At 39.7% G+C, this 12498-nt stretch overlaps 2 protein-coding genes across 20 annotated transcripts in view; one reads left to right on the top strand and one right to left on the bottom strand.

The window, feature by feature from the left end:
- CEP15 (centrosomal protein 15) overlaps positions 1-12498 on the bottom strand; it is a 431988-nt gene that overhangs the window by 128351 nt on the left and 291139 nt on the right. The gene's annotated exons all lie outside the window — the stretch shown is intronic.
- CADPS (calcium dependent secretion activator) overlaps positions 1-12498 on the top strand; it is a 434367-nt gene that overhangs the window by 219823 nt on the left and 202046 nt on the right. For all 19 annotated transcript variants that reach the window (XM_087708812.1, XM_087708811.1, XM_087708807.1 and 16 more), the window contains exons 8-9: positions 2622-2761; positions 6053-6119. In XM_087708812.1, the coding sequence (XP_087564938.1) occupies positions 2622-2761; positions 6053-6119 (207 nt within the window). The remainder of the gene's footprint in view (positions 1-2621; positions 2762-6052; positions 6120-12498) is intronic.

Genomic DNA, 12498 nt, shown 5'->3' with positions numbered 1-12498 from the left:
GCCTAGCCTCAGCTGAGGAGAGGCTGTGGCTTAGTGGCTTAGTGGCTAATACAACTGCCTAATATGTAAAAACAGCCCAGGTTCAAATCCCAGTAAGGGTATGGCTAGCTGATGAGCGCTAAATACCTTGAAATAGATCTATACTAGTCTCCCTTTATTTATTTGTCAGCACAAATGCAACATATATATGGGTCAGATGTGTCTCACTCTGGCCACATCCTACCTCAGTTTAGCAAAGGGGGGGAAAGTCATGATTCGTCATGTGACAACAACGTGACGCTGAGAGTTTGACACCCCTGTTATAGGGGATGGTGCTCATTTCCATTTCAAGGCCATTGTGCCAGTGCTATCTGAAGACATTTCTACAGTTAAGTGGTCATAGTGATCTCACAGAGTGGTGTTACTTTCCCACCAAAGTAGTACCTATGTATCTACTTGCATCTGCACGCTTTCGAACTGCTAGGTTGGCCAGAGTTGAGGTGAGGATAGGAACTCACCCAGTTGCTCTGGTTTTGAGATACACACACACACACACACACACACACACACTTTAAAAATGCAAGGAATAAAATAAACTGATGAGAAACGCAAAAAGGAGGAGAAGTAGGAGTCCGTAAAATGAAGACAGCTCTCATGCTTCACTTAACTCTTTTCTCTGATTAAATATATTATCAATATGTTGGGTCAAAATGCACGTACTTATGACAACCTTCTGAACTTTCTGACACTTTAAGTATGGGTTAACCCTTGAAACTATTTTCATTTCCAGCACAGAAGATAATTTAGCTACACTAACTATATTCCATTCAATAAAATGAACTTCCACCACTTGAATTTGACCTCAATTGCTTTTTCTCTCTCTAGGTTTAATATATTAAAGTATGGTAGTTCTGTAGACATATTTTAATGTATTTCTCTTTTTTTAATGACTTTTTAAAACTATTATTACTGGGCATATTTAAATTACTTGTGAGCAACCAAAATTTATTGCAGTACTCTCAGTTCCAAGACTGTATCTTTGTGAATGTCTTCCAATTTATACCTCTCAATAAAATAAGTACGGAGTATTAAAGAGTATGTGAAGAACAAACTATACATACAGATTAGGACAGAGTACGATTGCTGGGTTCTTGTTGGTTCACAATGCATGTAAAAAAGGGGAGGGGCTGTGAGACCCCAAGAACCGGGAGCAATCTGAAGAATTACTTCAGAGTAGATCCCTACATGGATTCTTGAATGCTGCCCTTTCAAACCACACATTGGATTTTGATACGACACATTGGAATTATTATCTTTTTTGTGCTACTTCTCAGTTTTCAGGTGAAGTCGCTATTAACCTGGTCCCCATATCATGCTGAGTCATGATGTGGTTGGGCTTAAACTTGATTTAGACTTGTCACAACTCTGCGTAGGCATCAGCACATACCTACACTGTGCATAGATTAATAGGTAAGTGTAGGTTGCAAATGGTTGCAAGATGGATCAACTTGCACACCTCCCAAATCTCAACCATATGTTGTGAGGAGGTGCATGCTGATCTTTTGATCCAACTTCCTGTTGGGAAGTTTTCTAACACCCCTTGGCCAGAATGTTAAACATTCACAGAATTATAAATAGCAATAGCACTTAGATTTATATGCTGCTTCATGGTGCTTTACAGCCTTCTCTGAGTGATTTACAAGTCAGCATATTTACCCAATAATCTGGGTCCTGCACCCTAACCACTGGCTGAGGTGGCGCAGTGGTTAGGGTGCAGTACTGCAGGCCACTTCAGCTGACTGTTATCTGCAGTTCAGCGGTTCTAATCTCACCGGCTCAAGGTTGACTCAGCCTTCCATCCTTCCGAGGTGGGTGAAATGAGGACCCAGACTGTGGGGGCGATATGCTGACTCTGTAAACCGCTTAGAGAGGGCTAAAAGCCCTATGAAGCGGTATATAAGTCTAACTGCTATTGCTATTGCTATTTTACCAAAGGATGGAAGGCTGAGTCAACCTTCGACAATCAAATTGCAGAACTGCAGACATCTGGCAGCCAGCAGAATTAGCCTGCAGTACTGCATTCTAACCACTGCGCCACATGGCTCATAAATGCAACAGGTATGCAACTGTCTCCAAATGGCAAATGCATACGTTCCCTGATGTGCAGTGACACAGAAGTCTAATTCTCACAGTATGTATCTAAAGTCAAACCATAAACCATTAGGCTTACGTTGGAACAACATGACTTCTTTTAAGTCGCATCACTGAGAAAAGGCTATTGTTCACACAAGACTTTTTTGGTGCAATCACCCTCCCCAATCACAGAATTCCATGGTAGATCCTTAAAAGACCTCTAATTTTTACACTGTTCTTTAAACGTTAAAGAAGAAAAAGTGACAAGGCTGCATAATAATGTTTGGTGGAGTAGAAAGTTCATTTAGTTTACCTATCATTGGACTGACGTGGCAGTTCCATATCTCATTTACTTTACCTTTCGTTGGACTGATATGACAACAATTAAAGTTAACATCATTTTTATTATGATGGTATCGCAGGAATTCTTATCGGAGAGCAAAATAATTCTGCATAGAATTGCACATACATGCACTCTAAATCTCTGTATGTTAAAACTTTGTCTTCAGGTTGTTCTTCATCCGACACCAAATAGCCCCAAACAATCTGAATGGCACAAAATGGCTGTTTCCAAAAACTGTTCTGATCAAGACCTGAAAATCAAGCTTGCTGTCCGAATGGATAAACCTCAGAATATGAAACATTCTGGGTAAGTGACTTTTTTTTCTTTTTGCAAACTTCAGCGATTGCAAGTTACCATATTTTTCAATATTATAATAATTGAAAAGTACCCCCTTCTCCCTGAGTTTATATTAGAAATTGAATCAATGGGATTTCATTTTCATCTTTTTGAGAATGGTTGACGTTTTATTCACTGGCAGCTTTGACCTCTCTTAATCATTTAAATCAAATGTCTTCTGAAAGTAATCTTTAGTCTCTGTCCTGCATGTGAACTAAGAATATTATTATTCCCAAAAAGGAACAATAAAATGTAAATCGATGTAATTTCCCTGTATTTTATTTCTTGCATTGAACTTTTAGAATAGCAAATTCCTTATTGTATAATCAGAATATTCATGATAACCTGTTTCTTTGAATATCCTGATTATGCTGTCATAATTATGCATATAATATTCTGAATGTGTTGTCAAGGTCTTTGAAATAATAATGGAGGCCATGCACACCTGGAGATGAAGGCTGACATTCAAACCCAAGGGATGTTCTCTTTAGTCATGAACAAGGTCACATTTTCCCCTTCTGGACTGCCCCAAAATTTTGGGAACTTTTTGGAGCAGGAGGCAATGACAACCAGGAAGACCTTCAAATAAATTCACCTAGTGTATCAGTTGTGTCCATACCACAATTGGGAGGCACTTTACACAATCATTCATGCATGGGTCAGCTCATGATTGCATGGTGCCTTGCTCAGTACCTGGGGGAGCCCTTAAAGAACATTGAGAGGTTGAAGCTGGTTCTGAATGAGGGATTATTGTTTTCTAAGACTGGATGCACCACAATGTACAAAACACTTTATTGTAATACACTTTCCTATTGTCCTGGGTTGACTCCATGCTCCTAGCTTTTGAAAATTGATATAGTCATACAAACATCAGTTTTGGTCTCCACGATGTAGAAAAGATGTGGAGACTCTAGAAAGAGTGCAGAGAAGAGCAACAAAGATGATTAGGGGACTGGAGACTAAAACATATGAAGAACGGTTGCAGGAATTGGGTATGTCTAGTTTAAGAGAAAAAAGAACTAGGGGAGACATGATAGCAGTGTTCCAATATCTCAGGGGTTGCCACAAAGAAGAGGGAGTCAAACTATTCTCCAAGGCACCTGAGAGTAGGACAAGAAGGAATGGGGGGAAACTAATCAAGGAGAGAAGCAACTTAGAACCAAGGAGAACTTTCCTGACAGTTAGAACAATTAATCAGTGGAACAGCTTGCCTCCAGAAGTTGTGAATGCCCCAACACTGGAAGTCTTTAAGAAGATGTTGGATAGCCATTTGTCTGAAATGGTATAGGGTTTCCTGCCTAGGCAGGGGGTTGGACTAGAAGACCTCCAAGGTCCCTTCCAACTCTGCTATTGTATTGTATTATATTGAAACAAGTCTTTGATTGTTTTATTTGTTATAAAACAAATAAAAGTCCTAAAGTTTGTCAAGTGGATTTGACCTCCCTCCAAAAGTTTTTGCTTTTGTTGGGATTAAGTGCTGACTCAGTGTGATTGCTCTTCTTCTTGGTTCCTACCAAACTCCCTGCCGATCTCTGTGGCAAGCTGCAGACAGGAGTCACACCACAGTGGGTTGTTTACTGTAGCTTGTCATCCTGACATTTGGTCACAATTTGCTTGCCTGGATGAATCATACATTTCAAGTAACACTTAGTTTAGTTTAATTTAGTTTAGTTTAGTTTATTGTCATTGCACATCGTACAACAAAATTAAATGCATCATCTATGTACATTATAACTATAAAAATAAAACACAAGTACACATCCTTCACATTCTATATAATTACAATGGAAAACCTGATATTGCATTAATATTGCATTATACTGTAGAATTCAATATAGTTGCTGTCCTGGGATAGAAGCTGTTTTTAAGTCTATTTGTTTTTGTTTTCATTATCCTGTACCATCGGCCAGTTTGCGCACGCAGGAGTGTGCCCAAACTAGTAGTAAAGAAATTGGCAACCCACAACTGATACACAGTATGTTAAAATGCTCTATGGTGCAGCAGTAGAAGGTCACCAGCAATTTTTCATTCAGTTGTTGTTTCCCGAGAAGTCTCAGGTAGCATAAGCTCTGCTGGGCCCTTCTTCTTTCCCAGGTGATAGCAAATATCTGAAAAATTAACACAAGTGGTAACCAAGGAATTGCTTCCTTGCAGGTGTGATGAGCAACATACACAAATTATAAATAATAAAAAGAAATCAATGTGAAGCTTACTGGAAGGATATAATACAATAACCATGCTCTATTCTTTCCATGTAGCTTTTAGGAATCAAACATAATGGAGACTCCATATGGCTTTTCATGATTAATAGCCATTCATATGTCTATGTCCAACAAATTTGTTTTATCTGTTTTAAAATGACCATCAGCACATTCTAATTATTTAATTTAATTTAATCACTCATACTTTCTTAGCTAACACCAGCTGTGTTGTCACACCTGATGGTGCTGAACAAAATTGTAATCAGAATGTGATCACTGCTGGCATTTCCCAACTATGGTCCTGTTTTTTTTTTTTTATGCCAGTAATTTTTCTTGTCTGAAGCAGAAAGTAATCTAATGAAATTTGAAAGTGAAATAGTACCTGTCAGAAGGAATATCATGATAGATTCCAGACAGATTCCGGACTATTTTTTTGTGCAACGAAAAAGAAGGAATATTGATGCCCCTTTCTTAATGTAGAACAACTGACTGTTGGATGGAGATGGAGAGTAGTGAGATGTAGAAGAAAGAATAGCAGAAGCTAGAGGTGGAGTCAAGAGAGGAATCAGTCTAGAGTCACTATGTAGAGTCAGCTTCTGCCACTCCTTCTCCTATAGGAGAATACTAAAAGATTATCTCACTTCTCTTTTCCATAGAAGAAAACGCAGTAGGAGTTAAGCCAGTCATCAACTTAAAAGATCACCACTCCCCCTTCCCTGTGGTCATGTGATCAAATTTTGGAGCTTGGCAACTATTATTTTTACTTATGTGTGTCTACGTTATTGTTTGTATTCCCCTTCCTGATTTTATGTGAGCCGCCCTGAGTCCCCTCAGGGAAAAGGGTGGCCTATAAATGTTAATAAACTCAAAGTCAAACTCAAACTGGTTGACAATTTATGATTGTTTGTAGGATCCCATAGTCACAACACAATTTGCAACATTTTTTTTTGCTAAAACCAGTGTTTAGTTTCCAGTAAAAACTGCCCAATGCAAACAATGAGATTCTTATTTACTTATTTTTAAAAATCCCCTAATGTAGTTTTCCTTGCTGTTTTTGTAGATATTTGTGGGCCATCGGCAAAAATGTCTGGAAGAGATGGAAGAAAAGGTTCTTTGTACTGGTCCAGGTAATGCTTCCACTAAAACTTATATTTGTATTATTCTTTAACACCACACCGTAATACAATTAGTGTCTAAGAGCAGTGTTGATACACAAACACAAGGATACTTTGGCCTGGTTCACACAAAATCCGAAGCTATTATGAGTAAGAGACCACACATTGCAGTTAAGTGTAACAAAGATCATTACAGCATAGGCTTATGAACAAGGTTAATGACACGTAATTGCTGTAAAATTGTAAGGTGTAAAGTCTAGGATTTTAAATGATGGGCAGTTTATGGGCGAACTCAATGGGACAAGGGAGGCAAGCAATTCCTCTATCACTTTCCATAGATTCCATCCTGAATGTATAAGGAAAACTAGAAGGACTGCATGTCCTCATTGCCCTTCTGCTTTAGAGTTATAAAGCATATACATAAATAAGTTACTTAATGAGCACCCATTAATCAACTTCTTTACATGCATTATAAATCTAAAGCGGATGCAGGAAGAAAGAGGCACAACATTTAACTGAAGAAAGCTTATATACTTGTGGATTAGCAAACAAAGTTGGGGAAAAGGCTTTTCCTTTTATGACAGCCTTTTGGAGATGAGGTTGCTGCTTCTGTTTCTTGTGTCTGACACCAGAAGGTCTCACTGCCAGGACTTCTTATCCATGCCTAATTATAGCATTGCAATTACTGTTGTGTGGAGTTCTCAATGTGCATGTCTTCTCCTTCTCTTCCTTCTTCTTCTTCTTCTTCTTCTTCTTCTTCTTCTTCTTCTTCTTCTTCTTCTTCTTCTTCTTCTTCTTCTTCTTCTTCTCCTCCTTTTTCCTCTCTTCCTTCTTTTCGTTTTCCTTCTCCTCCTCCTCCTCCTTTTCCTTCTATTTCTCCTCCTCCTCCTTTTCCTTTTCCATCTACTTCTACTTCTCCTCCTCCTCCTTCTCCTCCTCCTCCTCCTTTTCCTTCTACTTCTCCTTCTTCTTATTCTCCTTCTCCTCCTCCTTTTTTCCTTCTCCTTTCTTCCTCCTCCTTCTCCTCCTTCTCCTCCTTCTTCTCCTTCTCCTCCTTTTCCTCCTCCTTCTCCTCCTTTTCCTCCTTCTCCTTCTCCTCCTTTTTCTCCTTCTCCTCCTCCTTTTCCTTTTCCTTCTCCTCCTCCTCCTTATCCTTTTCTTCCTCCTCCTTCTTCTTCCTCATCTTCCTTTTCCCCCTCCTCTGCCTCCCCCCTCCTCTTTCTCTACCCAATGGACTCTTTAATTAGCTTCTTTATTTTACATATTTTTATTATATAATCTTGTTTTAAGAAATTGTGATTTACTTCAAGATCTTCTGGGTGGTAATGGTGTAGTGATACACATGTAAATGAATAAATCAGCAAAATCTTTATATTAGCAGATAGCAATAGATGAAATGGTTGTAATTAACTTGATGGGATTATTAGAGGAACATGTCTTTCTAAGTCATAACGAGCAACTAATTTATTTTGGATTATTTTGGACTCAGTTCAGAACATGAAATAAAACTCTTTGTGGTTTATGGGTTAATGCAATGTGTGAACTAGTGAGGCTTAATCAATAAACAATGGTTTAGTAAAGTGATGGCTAACCCTTTTGTCATTGCATGCCGAAAGTCATAATGCAATGCGCGTGCAACACCCCCATGCTCCCCCTGTGCTTGCACGTGCGACCCTCCGCATGCACCCTGCCCCACGTGCATGCCCACATGCACCCCTGGTTCCACCACCACCCATGCATGTGGCAGAGACTCAAAAACCAGCTGGCTGGCGGGAAGCGCACGCGCATGTGTGGTGGAGCTGAGTTGGGGCGACGGCTCACATGCCGCGTTGCCACAGGTTTAGTATGATATCCAAACTACATATAGGTAGTCCTCGCTTACAATTGAGACCAGCAATTCCATTACTAAGTAACACTGCCCATTCAAAACCACATTTTTTTCCCTTTCCCTTTTGGAATGTGGGTGTGCAAGCCATGATTTATCTTTAAGCTCCATTGGGCACCTCCACCCAAAGAACCAACTCTGGACCTGAATGCGCTCACATCTCTACTTCTGCTACAGCTCATTTGCGCCAGATAATACTGTTGCTGTTTGAAACCCACAGAGGTGAAAAGAGAATAATGATAGTTTCAATGAGAAACAACAATTTTTTTTGGTTTCCTTAATTCTTAATTTGTTGCTACTGTTATTTTGCTTTGTTTTGGGATAGCGTTCAGTTTAACAATAATTTGGGTCATTGTAGTTAAAATCACTGTAGGTAATATGCCATACATTCACATACAGATGAGTTTATTTAATATTAGTCTCTTGTATCTTGAGTGCCTGCCAGTACATTTTGTTTCTTCCAATGATGGCGTGCAGCAGTGGTGGGTTTCAATTTATTTTACTATCGGTTTGCTTGTGTGCGCATGTGCACGATGTTTCTGCGCATGCGCAGAAGCTTCCAGGTGGGTGGATGGAGCCTCCCGCCATTACCAAGGTGGCGCAGTGGTTAAAGTGCTGTACTGCAGCCACTTCAGCTGACTGTTATCTGCAGTTCGGCGGTTCAAATCTCACCGGCTCAGGGTTGACTCAGCCTTCCATCCTTCCGAGGTAGGTAAAATGAGGACCCAGACTGTGGGGGCGATATGCTGACTCTGTAAACCGCTTAGAGAGGGCTGAAAGCCCTATGAAGCGGTATATAAGTCTAACTGCTATTGCTATTGCTATTGCTATTACCACTACTGGTTCGCCCAATCTGGGGCGAACCAGCAGAAACCTACCTCTGGCATGCAGGCAACAGTGTATTGGCTTCCAAGAGAACTTCTAGCACTACTTTAGTTTCTAGTGTAGAAATCCTAGCTTGCAAAAAGAAAATAATAATAATGCTGATGGGTGAGTCATACAGAAAGAATGAATAAGGATCAAATTGTTAAACTGATCTACGAAGGGAGAGTAAGTGGATTAAGAAGAAGGGGGACACCAAGGAGGCTGTGGTTGGAAGCAACCAGTGAGATCCTCAAAATGAATGAGATGAGAATTTTTTAAAAAATGCTATGGATGAAATGTAGTGGTAGAAGTGAGGACGGTTTGCAAAGATAAAGGGATATGAATGTGAGTGACGTATGATGAATGATGCTGGTGTAAGACCAACTTTATGTTGATGAAGGTTCTCAGTCACCCAGGTAGAGTTGTCTGGACGTTGAGTCATGGCAATTAGACTTCTTTTCTTTTCAGCTGGAAACTTTTGCTGCTTAAGTTTCAAACAAAAAAGTGAAGAAGTCCAATTGCCATGACTTCACCTCCAGATAACTTTAGATTCGTTCTTTCCTTTTCCTGATTCCAGTTTATTTTATTTATTACTTACATGCTTCCACCTCTTTTCTACACTTTGTGTAATTGCTTTGTCCAAAACAGAATTGTGTGTGTGGTGTGTGTGTGTGTGTGTTTCTTTGTTTTCCCTACATTTTTCGAGAGCAGTTTTCCACTATACAGTTTTGGGACTACAATTCTAGAACTGTTATGGATAGATCCAGAATGCCAGGGTGGGCAAAGCTGTTCTGAAAGCTACCCAGATTATTTCAGATCATTCTGTGCTGCCTTTCAGGATTAGCACAATAAAACCAATGGGAAGAGAAGAAGAATAAAAGACTCTTCACCGTACCAGAAGCAAAGAGAAAACAGAACTCAGAGTGAAACTAATACTCATGACACAGAAACCATGATAAAATAAAATAAAAATCTTTAAAATTTTCATAAAAGCTGGCAAAGAGGCTTCCCTTGCTTTAAAACAGAAATGTTTCTGTAATTAGACATGAAACTTTTGCTTCAAAGCTCAACTTCCTCCTCCATAAAATTCATCCAGCCTTTTCTTTAAAATACTGTTTATCTACCGTAATCTTAAATTGTTGAGGTGGGTGTTGGTTGCAATGCCATTTCTATATTCTGAAAGTATTTAGTCTGAGTAGTGGTATAAATGCCCTATATAACTCTATAATGTGTAAGCAAGCTTAGAACATGGAAAGCTATGATTTTACTACAAGTCTTCTGTATATCACCATCCTAATAGCAAATTTACTCTCTGAGAGGAACAGAATGTTAATTGCATGCAAATTTCAAGGCAGAGACTTGTTATTCACCTCATTGTAAATTCTGAAACATGCAGTGTGAAAGCGATGGCAGAATATGACCTCAAGGTTAAGAATGAAAATTATCCACAGCCTCATAAATCAGGGAGAAAAAAAACATGGCAAAATCAGTCTAAGTGCTCCTAACTGGCCAGAGAATCTCAGAAGAGAATCTCAGAAATTGAACAAGTAGGTAGATCACGTTATTGTTGAACTTCAAGGCCATCAGCCAATAATCATTTCTGATCTTGTTACATCTTTCCTCACTTTCTCCTTTACATCAATATGCTGAGAATTCACCGATTCCTTTCCTAAATATTTAAAACAAATACTGTAGCTGAGATGAGATTTATTGTTAAGCCTTAAAAATCAATAGAAATGATCATTGTTGGACTTCTAAGATATTATCAAAAGAACAAATGTTTTGGGGGGTGGCTAAGAAAGCAATAGGTTTGTCTTTTTGCTGGCTCATATTTGCTTTTAGTTAATCATGTAAGTAGTAGTGAAATCATGACACCAATACAAGTGTGAACAGGGGTGTTCTAGGGACATTCTCCTGCAAGAATCAAAACTGTGCAACCGTTCCAAAGGGGAAGAGGCAGGGGTGGGATTCTACCAGGGGTGAAATCTGGCAGGTTTTGATACACTATATTGGCAAAAATATTCGCTCACCCATCCAAATAATCAGAATCAGGTGTTTCAATCACTTCCATGGCCACAGGTGTATAAAATCAAGTATCTAGTTATGCAGACTGTTTTTACAAACATTTGAGAAAGAATGGGTCACTCTCAGGAGCTCAGTGAATTCCAGCGTGGAACTGTGATAGGATGCCACCTGTGCAACAAATCCAGTTGTGAAATTTCCTCACTCCTAAATATTCCACAGTCAACTGTCAGCTGTATTATAAGAACGTGGAAGTATTTGGGAATGACAGCAACTCAGCCACGAAGTGGTAGGCCATCTAAACTCGTCCAACATCAGTGTATGTCCTCATAAATGGGCTTCTGGAAGAATGGTCAAAAATTCCCATAAACACACTCCTGACTCGTGTGGACAACCTTCCCAGAAGAGTTGAAGCTGTTATAGCTGCAAAGGGTGGACCGACATCATATTGAACCCTCTGGATTAGGAATGGGATGTCACTTACAGTAAGTTCATATGCGAGTAAAGGCAGGTGAGCGAATACTTTTGGCAATATAGTGTAGGTTCTGGAGAACTGGTAGCAGAAATTTCAAGTAGTTCAGAGAAGAGACAAATGGCCCCAGTGTAGGATGGGAATGGAGATTTTGCAGTATCCTTCCCCTGCCACGGCCACCAAGCCATGTCCACAGAACCGGTAGTAAAAAAAAATTAATTTCACCACTGGATTCAACCAGTTCGGACTGGTTCGGGTGAACCGGTAGTTCCAATAATCAGGTGGGCTTTACTGATCTATATCTTCTCAGCTGATTTGTGTGGCAGAGCAGATTGCCACGCCTCAGCTGTGTTACACCTCAGCAGTAATGCAGAAGGTAAGGTTTTCTTAAAACTGTGCATGTGCGCACAGCGCACATCGGGTGCATGCGCACACAAAGCGCGTAGTCAACCAAATCGATTGTTAAACTGGCAGGATCCCACCTCTGGGAAGAGGATAGCGATAACTAACATTTGAGAAAATGTATCGAAGTACTGTTCAATCAGCATCCTACAAGCATGTGATCTCATTTCATCTTGATGTCTTCAGCATCAATCAACATAGGTTGATTGTTCTTTTATAGGATAACACAACATACTGAATCATAAACTACCCAGGCTGCCTTCATATACCCTGTCAGGCTACAAAGAAAACTAGCCAAGGTTAAAACTAAGCCCAGCACATTGTGCAAAAACAGCACCTCTGTGTTTAATTGGTTAAGGGTGATAGACAACCCAGCGCCTATCTCCACACCGCTACCAACCAGCTCCTGGTACCAAGCCTATAGTTTCAGTCAGCCTGCAGCCAATGGCTCTCAATTTTAAATTACATGATTCTTCTTCTGCATATGGAGTTCTTCTACAGTTTCAATCCCTTCGTCACAGATTTATCTTCTTGATCTGGCACTGAGATCATTTTGACAGTTTTATCATATATTGTTGTAGGTGATCATTAACAAATCAGGGGGATGCCCTTCATCTCAAGCACAGTCCAATACTTTCCTCTTTTTAAGTAGCAGTCAAATCTGTTGTCTTTTTATTTCTAGTTTGTTTGTTCTTGAGTAGTTCTAAACCATATGCTTTTAATCTGTCCCATCATCTGTTGTGCTT

This window comes from Thamnophis sirtalis, unplaced genomic scaffold (assembly GCF_051295495.1).
Source record: "Thamnophis sirtalis isolate CommonGarterSnake01/CBP01778 unplaced genomic scaffold, rThaSir2_p1.2 scaffold_3, whole genome shotgun sequence".
NCBI classification, from domain to species: domain Eukaryota; kingdom Metazoa; phylum Chordata; class Lepidosauria; order Squamata; family Natricidae; genus Thamnophis; species Thamnophis sirtalis.
This window is presented reverse-complemented; position numbering and strand designations above follow the sequence as displayed.